The 15,000-nt window shown below is 41.7% G+C and overlaps 1 protein-coding gene across 2 annotated transcripts in view; it reads right to left on the bottom strand.

Annotated features, from left to right (window-relative positions):
- The window catches only part of rtel1 (regulator of telomere elongation helicase 1), a 60,354-nt gene that overhangs the window by 4,782 nt on the left and 40,572 nt on the right, over positions 1 to 15,000 (bottom strand). For both annotated transcript variants that reach the window (XM_042707691.1, XM_042707692.1), the window contains 4 exons: positions 14,408 to 14,473; positions 7,299 to 7,509; positions 6,280 to 6,573; positions 5,728 to 5,940 (listed from right to left, as the gene is read on the bottom strand). In XM_042707691.1, coding sequence (XP_042563625.1) covers positions 5,728 to 5,940; positions 6,280 to 6,573; positions 7,299 to 7,509; positions 14,408 to 14,473 — 784 coding nt within the window. The remainder of the gene's footprint in view (positions 1 to 5,727; positions 5,941 to 6,279; positions 6,574 to 7,298; positions 7,510 to 14,407; positions 14,474 to 15,000) is intronic.

Raw genomic sequence — 15,000 nt, 5'->3', positions numbered from 1 at the left:
TGTCACTGGGAAATATTTCATATCTAGATTTTCAAGCATTCTTTTTGAAAGCCAACCCACATGCCACTTGTGTAGTGTAAATGACACACTTGTAGTGTAAATGGTACAGTATGCTGTAGAACACTCTCACACGGGTACACACACTTTAAGCATGGCGACCTGTATGGGGAAAGCTATTGAAATGTGCTGAATCACTATTCCAAGGAAGTATGACATCATTTTCAGCAGTAAAGTAAATACACAGGCCTGTCCAAACTTTCCACAAGGTCTGACTGGACATACTGGAAAATAACATGTTGCCCCATTCAGGTGTATTGCAATATCAGGGTTTTTCCTGGGGAGTAGGAGTGTGTGTGTGTGTGTGTGTGTGTGCGCGTGTGTGCGTGTGTGTGTGTGTGTGCAGGGTTTTTCCTGGGTCAAAATGGGTCTTCGGTGCTCAAAAGAAGAAAAAAAAACACTGTGTTACCGTGTCACCTTATTAGCTTACATTTTACCATTTCATAAATAATGGAGGATATGCTTGAGGAAATCATTTTGCTTCCACTTTAGATTACAATAGATTGGCTAATAGATTGACAATAGTCCAAGCCCCATGGTGCTATCATGTATGGATCAAAGATTATCAAGGTTTACATCTTTACATATATATGCAAACTACTGAAATGTATATCAATAGAATCTAGAACTAACCAGTGGTCAGAAATGGAACACACAAATTATGAAATTCAAGTTTATCTATTATTACTATTCATTTTTATTATACAAACCTACATACCATTCTTTTTAGGGATGCTCCGATCTGATCGGCGCCGATCAATATCGGCCGATATTCCCATTATCGGTTTTGATCGGTGTCCTCAAAACGGCCGATCAAACATGGCCGATCAGATGACATAAAATCTGCGAGAACTACTATCAGAGACGTTTCAATAAAACGTTAGAGATAGGCATTTCAGGCCGCCAATGGTAAGAAATGATTCTCGTGGTCGCCTCGCAACCTCAGGCTGAACCTTTATTAACCCCACTGTTTCACTTCATAACAGCAACAACATAAACTAAATGTATGACGTGGCTCCTTTTTCGTGACTTACATTTTTCTACTGTTCTTAGTTGTTTGTATTGGGATAGTGTGCTGCTCTAACTACATGTGGATAGTTTTTCGTGGTCTTACTTAGCCAGTTGGACGTAATATTTTAGACCAGCCAGAACAACGGACACGACCGGCATTATTTAATAAATGGAATGGTTGCCATGGCGCAGCGAGTGTGTTATAGCAGCTCTCCAGCTTAAAACAAAAATAATACAAAATTCTTCCTATTACCTTGTTGCTATTACACGTGAATTTCCCTAACAGGATTAATACAAGTGTATCTATCTATCTATCTATCTAAATCGATGTTGTTAGGAAAGGGATGACATTAACAAGCCACACTTTAATCTATCACTGTTTAATGTATTTGCATCAGACCATTTTACAAAACCGGTTTTTGAAAGTGTCAGCAATGAGCAAATCTGACGTGAAAAGATTTTTATTATAGACGGAAGTTTCCAAACGGTAACTTACACAAACCAGGGTTATGGCGAGGTGCGCGATGTGGAGCGAAATGGGAAACCCCCCCTGCGTAATATGCCAGTTGTCACTGTCGCATTTTAAATCCTCAAACTTGGAGTGCCATTCTCCACACACCTTGCTAACATAGCCCAGGAGTTTCCTAAAGCAGACCTGCCAACCTGCACGCATTTTGTGTACCAACCACGCAATTCCTAGTCAAAATACGCAGGTACGAAATGCCAGCTGAAACTACGCAAAAAAAAAATCAATCAATACAAACCTATACTGTACATTTATTTAAACTACATCCCTCAGATTGGACAAGATGCTACGACCTTGTGCCTGTGGTTCTGTAAGTTACTGTAAGTTGTATTGTACCTCAGCAATGCATTACGCCTCGGTGGATAATAAAGTAGCACTACCCTCCCTGACCCGCAATACTGATACTAGTGCTACTTTATTATCCACCGAGGCGTAATGCATTGCTGAGGTACAATGGGAAGTGGGGGAGTAATAATCAAGCACATACAGTAAATGTGACCCTAATGTTAGCATATAAAACATTAAAACATGTGTTCGGTAACTTAACGAGATGATGCATTTCAAGGGGTATATCCTTCAGATAAATTTGTATAAAAAGTTAGCCGTAGTAGCTAGCATCCGATGTGATTCGCCTGGTTACGAGACGGCTACGGTGTGAAAAACTGATGGAGTAGGCTAATTTAGCTGCAGCAACGTTAACTCAAACGCCACGGAGACTGTTCTAACTTTGAATCGCTCTGTTGGGGGCAAAGTGACCATTGCAAAGGTGTTTGACTACAGACTGCTAACGTAGCAAATAATTCCTACTATTGCAGCCAGTCAACCGACCAGCCTGGCAGGTATAAAATAATCATGACGATTTTCAGTCTCGTTACCAAAAACAAGACCCAATACAGAGCAACCCTGAGCACTGACATGATAAGCGCTTTGGTGACAAGAAAGGTGGACTGTCTGTCACATGGAAGGCTTCAGTGATGCTCTGCTCAAAAAGGCCAAGTCGCCAAGCTATGAGGCAAAGCAGTCAAGAGCAAGTGCCACTGGAAGTAGATAGATGGATACTTTATTGGAGCTTTAAAATATATATATATATATATATATACTGTGAGATAGGCATTTATATATATAATATATATATATATATATATATATATATATATATATATATATATATATATATTCTTTAGAAGTGCTAAATGATGCACAATGTAAAGATCTCTTCATTTATGGAATTCTTGTCAAGAAAATATGATTGTATTGTTTATTTCGCCGCTGATTTATAATGTTGAATAACTGGATGATATGGCGGTGAGTGGGGAATTGACCGTATGCAAAGCCCCTGCCAAACTGAAACTCCCCTGGTACTCAACAACTTTCTTCAAGGTTGGCAGGTCTGCTAAAGACACAGAGCTAGCACAAGGTAAATACTTTAAAAACATCAGTCAGATAAACAGACTCCACTTTTCGAAAAGTCACAAAGTACTCTGAAACGGTCACGTTGGCATTGTATCAGGTGGGATATTGCTTGAGCAAAAAAGTAATATAGTGAGGGAGAGGTTGTGAAGTCTTGTGTACGTGATGTCGTCGCTATCCTCATATTGGATATTTGCCTATAGCCTGTTTATGTTGCAGTTAAGTTTGTATTATTATTTTTCCACAGGAAAGCTACTGTATAAGCTCCAAGTTCTCTTGAGAGCCTCTAGATAGTGGAATGTTGCACATGTCATTGTATTGTTGTGATTTTCATTTAAAGATATATTTTTATTATTATTTTAATATTTATTATTATTTACACATTTTATAGTAAGCGAGAGAGCTTCTACACCGGAATGTTGCACGTTCCCTGCAATAAAACAGATGGTTGTTAAGAATAATTAACTTCATAAATAATGCTACACAATAAATAGAAAGCTTCAATCGACACCGTGATCGGTGATCGGTATTATCGGATCGGCAGATACTGATTTCAGTCATCGGTGATCGGCACCAAAAAACCTGATCGGAGCATCTCTAATTCTTTTTGTTTTAATTATTAAAACTGTCCACAAATATGTTTAATAGTGTGTTTAACTTCTATTGGCCCACCAATGGAGGCTGCGTTGGAAATCCAACTTGTCAGCATTTTGAGTGGATATTTCATTTGCATTTGTACAGGTCTATTCGTGCACGTCGGGCTGGCCCTCGCAGCGGAACGACAGTTACAACCGCACCGGTTTATCAATGCTCAAATTCAAACCAACGTTTTCTCTAAACTGGCAAGCTTGGAGCAGCCTCTGTTCAATGATTGGCTGCGGGGGTGGGAGGCGGGATGCGCCTTCCAGGCAGCTGCTGCCTTGAAGTCGACGGTAAGGGCTCAAAACACCATTAAGCTGAATTGCGCCATGAATGACAGCTTTTTTTTTTTTTTTTTATGTTATCGCAGACTTTTTTTTTGCCTTAGGCGCTCGGTATTTGTCGTAGGCGCTCGGGAAAACGGCTTAGGCGCGCGCCCAAATTTTCTCTATGCAGGAAAAACCCTGAATATAATCCTTTGTAAGAACAAAGCGAATCCATTTAGATAACTATTATATATATATATATATTAGTGCTGTCAAACGATTAAAATATTTAATCGCGATTAATCACATTTATGTCATAGTTAACTCATTTTTATCTATTCTAAATGTCCCTTCATTTATTTATTTTTTCCATCATTTTATTTTAATTTTAATGCCCTTATCAACATGGAAAAGTAGATTGGCTTACTTTATGCAACTGTTTTATTTTATTGAAAACCAACATTGCCAAACAGGGCGGTACAAAATAAAATTATAAAGTGCACATTTCAGGTAAACAAGGACTCAGCCTATAGTGCAGTTAAACCATGGCTTAATATTTTCTTTTTTTCAAGTTTGCTGGGAACATAGCAGTCAGGCCTCTTATTTCAGAAACAATGAACCGTAACAGTTAGGTTACCAATAAAAGGTAAGCCTACTACTTCTTTGCTTTCAGCCAACTGCCTCTTGACATTTTCAGACAACAGTGAAGCTGGCTTCTTTTGCATAACACAACTTTTAAAAGTAAACTTTCCATTCAGAAGCTTTTTATGATCCATTTCGCCGTGTCGCGCTCACCATTCACTCAAACCGTAATGTTAGCCAACTACACAGTTTGCGAGGCCAAAAAGAACGTTAATAAAAAAAAATTAAAAATACAATATATACATATATATATATATATATATATACATATATATATATATATATATATATCGCGTTAATCTCGCGATAAAGAAAATGACGGCGTTAAAATGGGTTTGCGTTAATGCTGTTAATAACGCGTTTAAATGACAGCCCTAATATATATATATATATATATACATACATATATGGTGCAGAGAGATCTATAACAGCGTAAATAAAACAGGCAATAAACATGCAAATGTAAATATTTTACAAAGTTGTCAAACGAGTCACGATGATGGTGGGTTTGGGAGAGCGTACTACCCTGCGTGACGCGTGACAAGACACAATGTGACACAATTCCCAGGGTTACACCATCTTCCTGGAAAAATCGCCTGTTTACAAAGAGCAAACATATATGACCAACTTCAGTATGTAACCATGTTTGACAACAAACAAGAAAAAGGGGAAAACGCCTGCATTCGTAAACATGGAGCATAGAGGGTATTGAGCTATGCGTCATTTCACGCTCAGGCACACAGACACACACACGCACAAGAAGAGCAGGATACTGGAGGCTTACACTTTAGGAGCTGCAGGTGTTCATCTCTCTCTGTGAGCAGGCTGACGACACACACACACGCGCACGCGCACACGCGCGCGCACACACACACACACACACACACGCACACACACACACACGCACACAAGAAGAGCAGGATCCTGGAGGCTTACGCTTCAGGAGCTGCAGGTGTTCATCCCTCTCTGTGAGCAGGCTGACGACGCTGACGACACACACTCACATACACACACACACACACACACGAAGAGCAGGATACTGGAGGCTTACGCTTTAAGAGCTGCAGGTGTTCATCTCTCTCTGTGAGCAGGCTGACGACGCTGATGACACACACTCACACACACACACACACACACACACACACACACACGAAGAGCAGGATACTGGAGGCTTACGCTTTAAGAGCTGCAGGTGTTCATCTCTCTCTGTGAGTAGGCTGACGACGCTGGTCACCATCTGATCATATTGCTGGTTCTTGCGGTACGCGCTCAGGCAGGAGAAGAGCTGTTTGGACTTGTCTGCTCCCAAAGCCTTCTGAACGTCCGACATCAGCGCCGCTGGTTCTGATGAGACAGCAACCTCCTCTGGACCTGAGGATGTTTCACTGTCTACACACACACACACACACACTTATCATGAAACATACACACGCACATTTATCATCAAATACACACACACACACACATTTATCATCAAACACACACACACACACACACACACACACAAACACACACATTTATCATCAAATACACACACACACACATTTATCATGAAACATACACACACACATTTATCATCAAATACACACACACACACACACACATTTATCATCAAATACACACACACACACACACACACATTTATCATCAAATACACACACACACACACACACACACACACACACACACACACACACACACACATTTATCATCAAAGGTGTGTCTCACCTGTATGAGTGGTAAGTGCTCGTCTCTGTTCTCGGGTTAACGAGTGCTCAGCTTTATATCCACACCCCTCACCCGTCAGCAACACACACTGCTCGTGGAAACGCTTCTTATGGTGGGGACGCACCGCCTGGTACAGCCCTATGAGCGCACACACACACACACACACACACACGCACGCACACACACATACACACACACACACAGAAACAACATGAATACACCCCTGTCCCGTCAGCAACACACACTGCTCGTGGAAACGCTTCTTATGGTGGGGACGCACCGCCTGGTACAGCCCTATGAGCACACACACACACACACACACACACACACACACACACACACACACACACACACACACACACACACACACAAACGGGCACGCTCACACACACACAAGCACACTCACAAACAGACACACACACACACAAACAGTGCGCGCATCAAATGCAAATTAAGTCATAAATGTTATAAAATGCAGTTTTCTGGATTTTTTGGTTGATATTCTGTTTCTCACTGTTAAAATACACCTACTATTACAATTATAGATCACACATTTCTTTGCAAGTGGCCAAACTTGCGAAATCGGCAGGGGTTCAAATACTTATTTTCCCCACTGTACATGCTGATTCAGTAGTCATCATTCAGACATGCCTCATTGGCTGTTGAGCTCTTTGGCAAAACTGAAACACAGTCGCAGACTCTGCCTTTAAGGACCATCAATCGGATCGATCAACCGGGAAACAAAGACTGATTCCACCTTATTTAGATAATAATGTAAAGACAGAGCTAAAGTAGACACAAACGTGAGTGTGTGTGTGTGTGTATGTGTGTGTGTGTATGTAATGCAGTTAGACACAAGCGTGCGTGTGTGTGTATAATACAGTTAGACACAAGCGCGTGCGAACACAGGCCCTACTGCCTTAACCCGATGTCTGGTCTGTGAGTGCACACACACAGACACACACACGCGCACACACACACACACACACACATACACACACACACACAGACACACAGACCTCGCAGTAGGCGGTGTGTGTTAGGGTCCGAGGTGAGCATCGCTGCTGCCTTTGCGATGAAGTCGAGCAGGTCGTCAGACTCCTTGTAGACCTTCAGCGCCTCCATAAGCCTCGTAAAGTTCTCCTGACTCAGATTCCGCTTCAGCTCCAACAGGAAGTCGTGACCTTTCCACGACCCCGTGACCTCCGATCTCTGAGGCTCAGGTGCTACCTGCAGAGACGAGACCCAACACATGAACACAAAACATACACAGACACACACGCGCACACACACACCTAACTCAACATAAAACACAAACACATGTAAGAACACACCTAACACAGACGCACAACCAAACACACACACACACACACACACACACAAACACAACCAAACACACACGCAACCAAACAATGCACATATGTAAGACACACACACACAAACACCTAGTAACACGCACGCAAACAAACAATGCGCATATGTAAGCATTAAAAAAAACTAAATTGAATCATGAAGAAACAAGCAATAAATAGGCCTGATTCTTTTCAAGTTAACGGTAGGCCCTATTAGGTTACATTTTGAACAGTTGAACATTTAATGCAAACTAAAATATATAAAATACATGAAATATTAAAATTTTCTGCAACGGCCACACCTGCGATGTGGGAGATGCCTAATTAAGTTTCAGGACCACGGATAGGGGCCGATCACGCGAACATAAGGCCAACGGGGAACTCAATCAGACTGTAAAACAAAACCTAATCAATTAAGATTTCACAGCATGTTTAAATAATTCACCTAATAAGACTAAGTAAATAGTTTGCTCTGATTTTTTTGTGCGGGTCCTGTTAAGAAGGACACTATGCTGCTCTGGACTCCTTTCCTTTTACAATGTATTTTAGCAGATATTGTTATGTATACAATGTATTTATGTGCATGGGGACGTTCGCCAATTCCGAGACTGCCGACAGTTCGGGTCAGGTGAACGTTAGTGCCAGCGTTGTAGGCTATAAGTGTAAGAAAACTCTGTCACAACCTGCCTGTTTTTTCATAGTTTTTTTAATAATTGAGGTTTGTCCCCCCCGTGGATGAAATTCATCCACCTGAGGTAGGGATGTAAAAACTAGAGGGGCACACACACACGCAACCAAACAATGGACATTATATATATATATTAGGGGTGTAAAAAAAAACCGATACGTATCGATATCCGTTTTTAGCGTGTAAGATACGACTACAACGATGCGTGACGTCCCGTATCGGTATTAAAATGGCATAAACCGGTCTTTGCCCGATTTAAAAGTTATGAACCGGTTCACAAGCGTTTGTCTCTCCGTTAACTTGCTACGCAAAACACTAAACACTGGCTGACCTGTTGCATTTGATCTCAGTCAGAACAATGACAGCCTGTCATTGGCCAAAGCCCGCATAGCATAAACCAATCAGGCTGTATTCTCACAAATACGCGAAGACCTGAATGACAGATTACAACTCCCATTCATTTCAACAGCCAATGCTATGCTAGCTACGCCATTCATTTCGATGGCCAATGCTATGCTAGCTACTTCAGCCAAGGAAGATACATCGTTGTTGATTGCGTGATTCTACAGACATCCTCGGATTTAAATAATTATAATAACAAAAAATAGGAGAATATTTGTATCATTAACAATTATGTTTAACATTTATAGTTATGATTCCGAGACCGAGCCATCGTGATGTCCTAACATAAATAAAAGCACTATATTGTAACGTGCCGGCATGGTCGCCCCATAATGCCGTACGGCGGGCGCATACTTTTCTCTATGTTTGATGCTCAACGATGTTCCTTACTGTTCTAATTGCATGTCGTTGTTCTGTGTTGGGACGGAGTTTATACAGGTGTGTGACGGTAGCACAGTCTGTTCGTGATAACTTGTACCAGGGCATACAGCCCGTGCCATTTTGACATTGTGTTGTGTTTAGTATTTAATAAAAAGCCATAACAAATATTCCGCACTTCCGTGATTTGTTACAATATGAACACTGGAAATGGCAGTGAATAAATAAATAACCACTAAACTCAAATCGCGTGGATATAGCCACTGTGGAATAGAATTGACATATCTACATTCTGTAACAGTACCTCCACCTCTGCCCTGGTGAAATTAGGTCTGGGTTTACCGGTGCTTGCTTTGAAATGATTTTGATCAGTCTCTGAAGTTGCTTTTGCGTTGCCTGTGGAGTGTGCACACGTTGCAATAGCATGCCCTTATAAGGAGCTGGCGGGGCGTTTCTGTATGCAAGTTCAGGTGCATGAGAAAGCGCGTTCAATTAAGAACACATTTCCAGGCGTTCATGAATCCAGCAGAGATCTTTTCTGAGGTTGGTCTTTTGAGGTTGGTAAGAAGATATTTAATAAGACAAGAAATGTTTCGAGAATGAGGTCCATTGTTTCCTCACAACTCAGTGTTTTCAATTATTGAACTACATCGAATCGCATCGAATCGTATCGTATCGTACTGAATCGTTTTTTATCAACATGCATTTTTTCTTGTATCGTATCGTGCCCATGTATCGAGATACGAATCGGATCGTCTTTGTCATGAGAGATTTACACCCCTAATATATATATTAGGGATGCACCGATACCACTTTTTTACAAACCGATACGAGTACGGTGCTTTTCGGTGCTATTTCGGTGCTTCATTTCGGTGCCTGAGCCAATTGAACACGGTCGCTAGGCAGATTCCGTAGGGGCACATGTAAAACTGCCCCAGCTCCCAATGTAAACTTTGTCTTGTGTCGCTCACGCTCATTGGTGTTTTCATAGCAACAGTCTTATGACAGTGAAGAGCAGGCAAGCACAAACAGAACTAGCCATCAACCTTTTAACAAAGAAAATACCGAAAGGTAAACGGTCAAAAGTGTGGCTGTATTTCGCACAAAAAGATTCAAACATCGCGACGTGCAGCAAATGCAACAAAATAATTGCGTGGAAAGAGGGGAGAGAAGGCAAGAGTCAACGGCAGATCAGCAACTGAAGACTGAAAAATAAACGGAGATGACAGATAAACTACCAACGGTAGTCTCTTAAAGGGGCAGTACACATTTTCTCGTACTCAGTGTGTTCAAGTAACAAGATTAACTATGAACAAGATAGAAAAGATAGGTATAAACAAATCATAAAATGGTGAAATTTCATGAAATAAATGCAAACAAAATAATACATTTTTGACTCCAAAGGCAAATATGCTCATATTTTTGCAAAAGAAGTTTGAAGCTGTTTTTTGTATTTATTTATATTTATTTAAGTATACTATAAACTGTTGTTTACAGTTAATATAATGTTCATAGTTTGAAGTTAAAAAGTTTGAAGCTGTAGTTGGAAGCCAAGTGTTTTGTATGGTTTTTATATTTATAATATACTTTAAACAGTTAATATATTGTTCAATTTGAAGAAAAAAAATTGCCTTGGCAATAAAAAAAGCCTTTCTTTAATGTTGTCAATCGTCGCTTTGCACTTTAAAAAAAAAAAAAGTATCGGTTCCGGCACCGTTTAGGCACCGGTATCGTTTTAAAAGTATCGGTTATGTACCGGTATCGGATAAAAACCAAACGATACCCATCCCTAATTAGCACAAGAGCACATTTCAGTTACAAAAGGATCAGAAGAATCTCCTGCTCAAGTACACAATCAATCACTTAACCTATGTGGCACAGTCTTTCTCTCTACCTCTCTCTCTGCGTGTGCGTGCGCGTTTTTTTCTTTTGCAAGACGTCAGTTAAGTTTGGTTGCTTCGGTCTTGCGCCACTAGCATCAGTGAACTCTGTGTACTTAGCACTATGGTGTGTCTTCAGATGTTCAATCAAATTGCTTGTGTTAAACAAAGTACTTTCCTTTCCGCCCCTCGACACCGTAGCAGTGCAGATCTTACACTGTGCCCTACTCCTGTCGTCGTCATTTATCTTAAAATGAGCCCAAATCGCTGTTAAGACAGCACAACGAAATTGCTAATCGCTAACGAGATGCTAGCAGCTAAATTTAGCGAAACCTGTATACTGAAATACTTTGACACTATGACAAACTTTCCTAACACAGTCAAACATCAAGCAAATGCAACACAAGACGGCAAATAAGCTACTTACTAGTCTGGCAGAGAGTGGTAGGACAGGTAGGACAATAAATCACATTTTGTGTCAGCATAGACTGGCCAGTTTGATGCAGTGAAATACTGATGAGTGGTATCGGTGCTTGGTATCGGCAATTCACAAACGAGTACGAGTATTTTAACGAAGTATCGGCACCGATACCGATACTGGTATCGGTATCGGTGCATCCCTAATATATATATATATATGACACAAACACATGTATATATGGAGCGCTATGGGCTCTAACCGCATTCATTTCATTGCTGCAGCCACTCCTGACTCTGCAGAGCCTCAGTTAGTGGGTGGGAGGGTGAAGACGGAAGCGGCACACCGTGTTTGCGTTTTGGCTCATTAAAACAGATTTTTGGCTCATGTAAAACTAGCCTGGCTTAGGGTTGCTACACGTAGAGACAGGTTTTTAAATCAATAGTCTCTGTTTGGGAATAAACGAGTTGAGGTTAACTCTTTGCTAGATAATGACAGGGACGGTCAGATTTCTTCTGGTTGCTCAGTCAAGGGAGCTTAAAGGAGTTGTCCAAGGCTGCTGAAAAAACGAGCCAGTGGTTGTGGCTGAGGCTGTTTGGCCTCGCAAATGAACCTGAACAAGATTGGTGAAGTCTTGTCTTGTCTGTGTATCTTGAGGTGTGTCTGCTGTTGTCTCTGGTAGTGGCATGTGTTCTAACCCATCATGAGTATGGAGGGGGGGGGGCTCTGGGACACCAGACACCACTGTTGAGCCTTCTGGAGGTGTCATGGGCCTAATTCGAGGAAACACTGATGAGGGAAGGTGCTGCTTGGAAACCCCAGTGAAAATGACCACAAAGACAGTTTTGTTGTTGATGATGATGTATCCTGATTCTCTGGTTGGGCAATCATGTGGTCGTGTTTGGCACCTGTTGGCCGCAGGCAGTGCCTGTTGGACTGTGAAGGAGTGTTCAAACACACCTGAACATATAGGTTTCTTCGGTCATGTCCCAAATTAGCAGATGACACACACACACACACACACACACACACACACACAGAAAAGATAACACCACCACATTAAAACACACATCTCTGTATAAAAAATGCCCTTCCACATAAAGCCAAAGACAGAAACCAAAGCCCTGAAGGCTCACTCACACTACACACTACACACACACTACATACACACACACACACGCACTACATACACACATTTCACACACTACATACACACACACACACACTACACACACACATTACACACACTACATACACACATTACGCACACACACTACATACATACACACACACACACACACACACACTTCATACACACAAAAAAGCCCTTTAGTCTCCTACTGTTGTAGCAGGGCTACTTCTCAGCTGATGTTTAGACACACACAGTAGAAACACACACACACACACACACACACACACACACACACACCAGCTTGCCGAGGACTCAATTAGGACTCGAAAACTCAAGCAGTCGGTAATCCATTTATCAGTTTCCAATGAAACAGAGTTTTGCACCAACTCGGTTCACTCGGATAAATGGTAGAAACCAAGATTGGTGTCCTAGCCTACTTCGTGTGTGTGTGTGTGCATCTTTGTGTGTGTGTGTGGGTGTTATTATGTGTGTCTTTCTTGACTGGCAGCATAACGACATGGTATGGGAACAGCACTGCACATGATCAGAAAACTTTTCAGAGGGTGATCCGATCCGATCAGCGCATTCCAGGGACTGAGCTACCATCCATGCAGGACCTTCACAGCCAGCGCTGCAGGAGAAAGGCCAAGAGGATTCCTTCCGACCCCAATCATCCCAGCCACAGTCTCTTTACCCTCCTGCCATCCGGCAGACGGTACGTAAGCATACGGACCCGTACCAGCAGATTCAGAGACAGTTTCTACCCTCATGCCATCAGGATGCTGAACTATACTACCGTAATTTCCGGACTATTGAGCGCACCTGAATATAAGCCTCACCCACTGAATTTTTTTTAAATAATTATTTTTAACATAAATAAGCCGCACATGTCTATAAGCCACAGGTGCCTACCGGTATATTGAAACAAATTAACTTTACACAGGCTAAAATGAATATCAAAAGTAATACAATAGTGATGCATATTATTAGTTTTGCCAGTTACGATAAGTGCACTGTTGCTTTAAGAGAGCACAGTTGCAAGAGTCAATCAGAAATAAGGTAGTTCTTTCTGTTCAGTTAGAACGGTAGTTTGAAACCAGTGAGCTACAGAACTAAAGAAGACTGGATTTGTATTGTTGTAAACTTTTATTTTATTTTCTAAAGTGTTTTGAGTTGTGTTCTGTCTACGCCGGTAGACTGTGGTTATTTTGACATTAGTTCAGTTATTGAGAGATACTGAGAAATCGCGTGGAGCTAAGCATCCATGCGGCTGCATCCATGCTAGCATCCTAGCTCCACAAAGCCACCGTAAACACAAAGCCACCGTATACAGTCACAGGTATCATAATCCATAAATTAGCCGCGTCATTGTTTAAGCCGGGAGGTTCAAACCGTGGGAAAAAAGTAGCGGCTTATAGTCCGGAAATGACGGTACACCCCCTCACACTTAACATGGCCAACCTCATGCAACTTGCATTTGCCACTTTAATTGATATCTTCATCCTGTCTTTCTTACTTTCCTTCTAGCCTTTATATTCTTGTACCTAAATTATTCTTTTAAGTTGAGCAGACACTTGAGCACAAGAAATGTCATTACTGATAAATGCCCTTTTTATGAGTACATGATGATAAACTTGAGCTGAACTGATAAACTTGAACTGTATGTTTCTTGAGATCACCCCAATCTCTCACCATGGGTGAGTGCACAAACTATTAGACTAGCTATTGTGCGGCAATGACGAGGTGCGATTCGCTTTTTTTTATAGCAATATATGGAGCTTCACATTATGACTTCAATGTCAATCTAAGGAGTGAATCTAACTTGATGCGGTAGGGGCGGAACCACAAGCCTCTGGGCCAATCACGGTTTTCACTCACCGGCCTTTGGACCAATCGGATTTTGCGTTTGCTGCCACGCATCACATCGCTGGGCCGCTCCTCCTCCTGCAGGGAGAGAGAAGAGACTGGTTTAAATCATGCACGCACGGATACACTCACGGACACACGCATGGATACACTCACGGACACACGCATGGATACACACGCACGGATACACTCACGGACGGACACACACACACACACACACACACACACACACACACACAAACACAAACACACACACACACACACACACACGCACGGATACACGCACGAACACACGCACGAACACACGCACGCACACACACGCACGGATACACTCACGGACACACATGCACGCACACACACGGATACACTCACGGACACACGAACATGCACGCAGCAACGCACGCACGGACGGATACACGCACTGACTCATTATTTATTTATTTATTTATTTATTTATTTATTTAAGCCTCGGAAAACACACCACGTTTTTACAAACCGATACGAGTACGAGTATTTTTATTTGTGTACTTGCCGATACCGAGTACCGATACCGATACCGATACTTCTTAGATTTGGTCTCCATCAAAGTGCAATTAATTTGGAGG

Source organism: Clupea harengus, chromosome 4, assembly GCF_900700415.2.
Source record: "Clupea harengus chromosome 4, Ch_v2.0.2, whole genome shotgun sequence".
Classification (NCBI taxonomy): domain Eukaryota; kingdom Metazoa; phylum Chordata; class Actinopteri; order Clupeiformes; family Clupeidae; genus Clupea; species Clupea harengus.
This window is presented reverse-complemented; position numbering and strand designations above follow the sequence as displayed.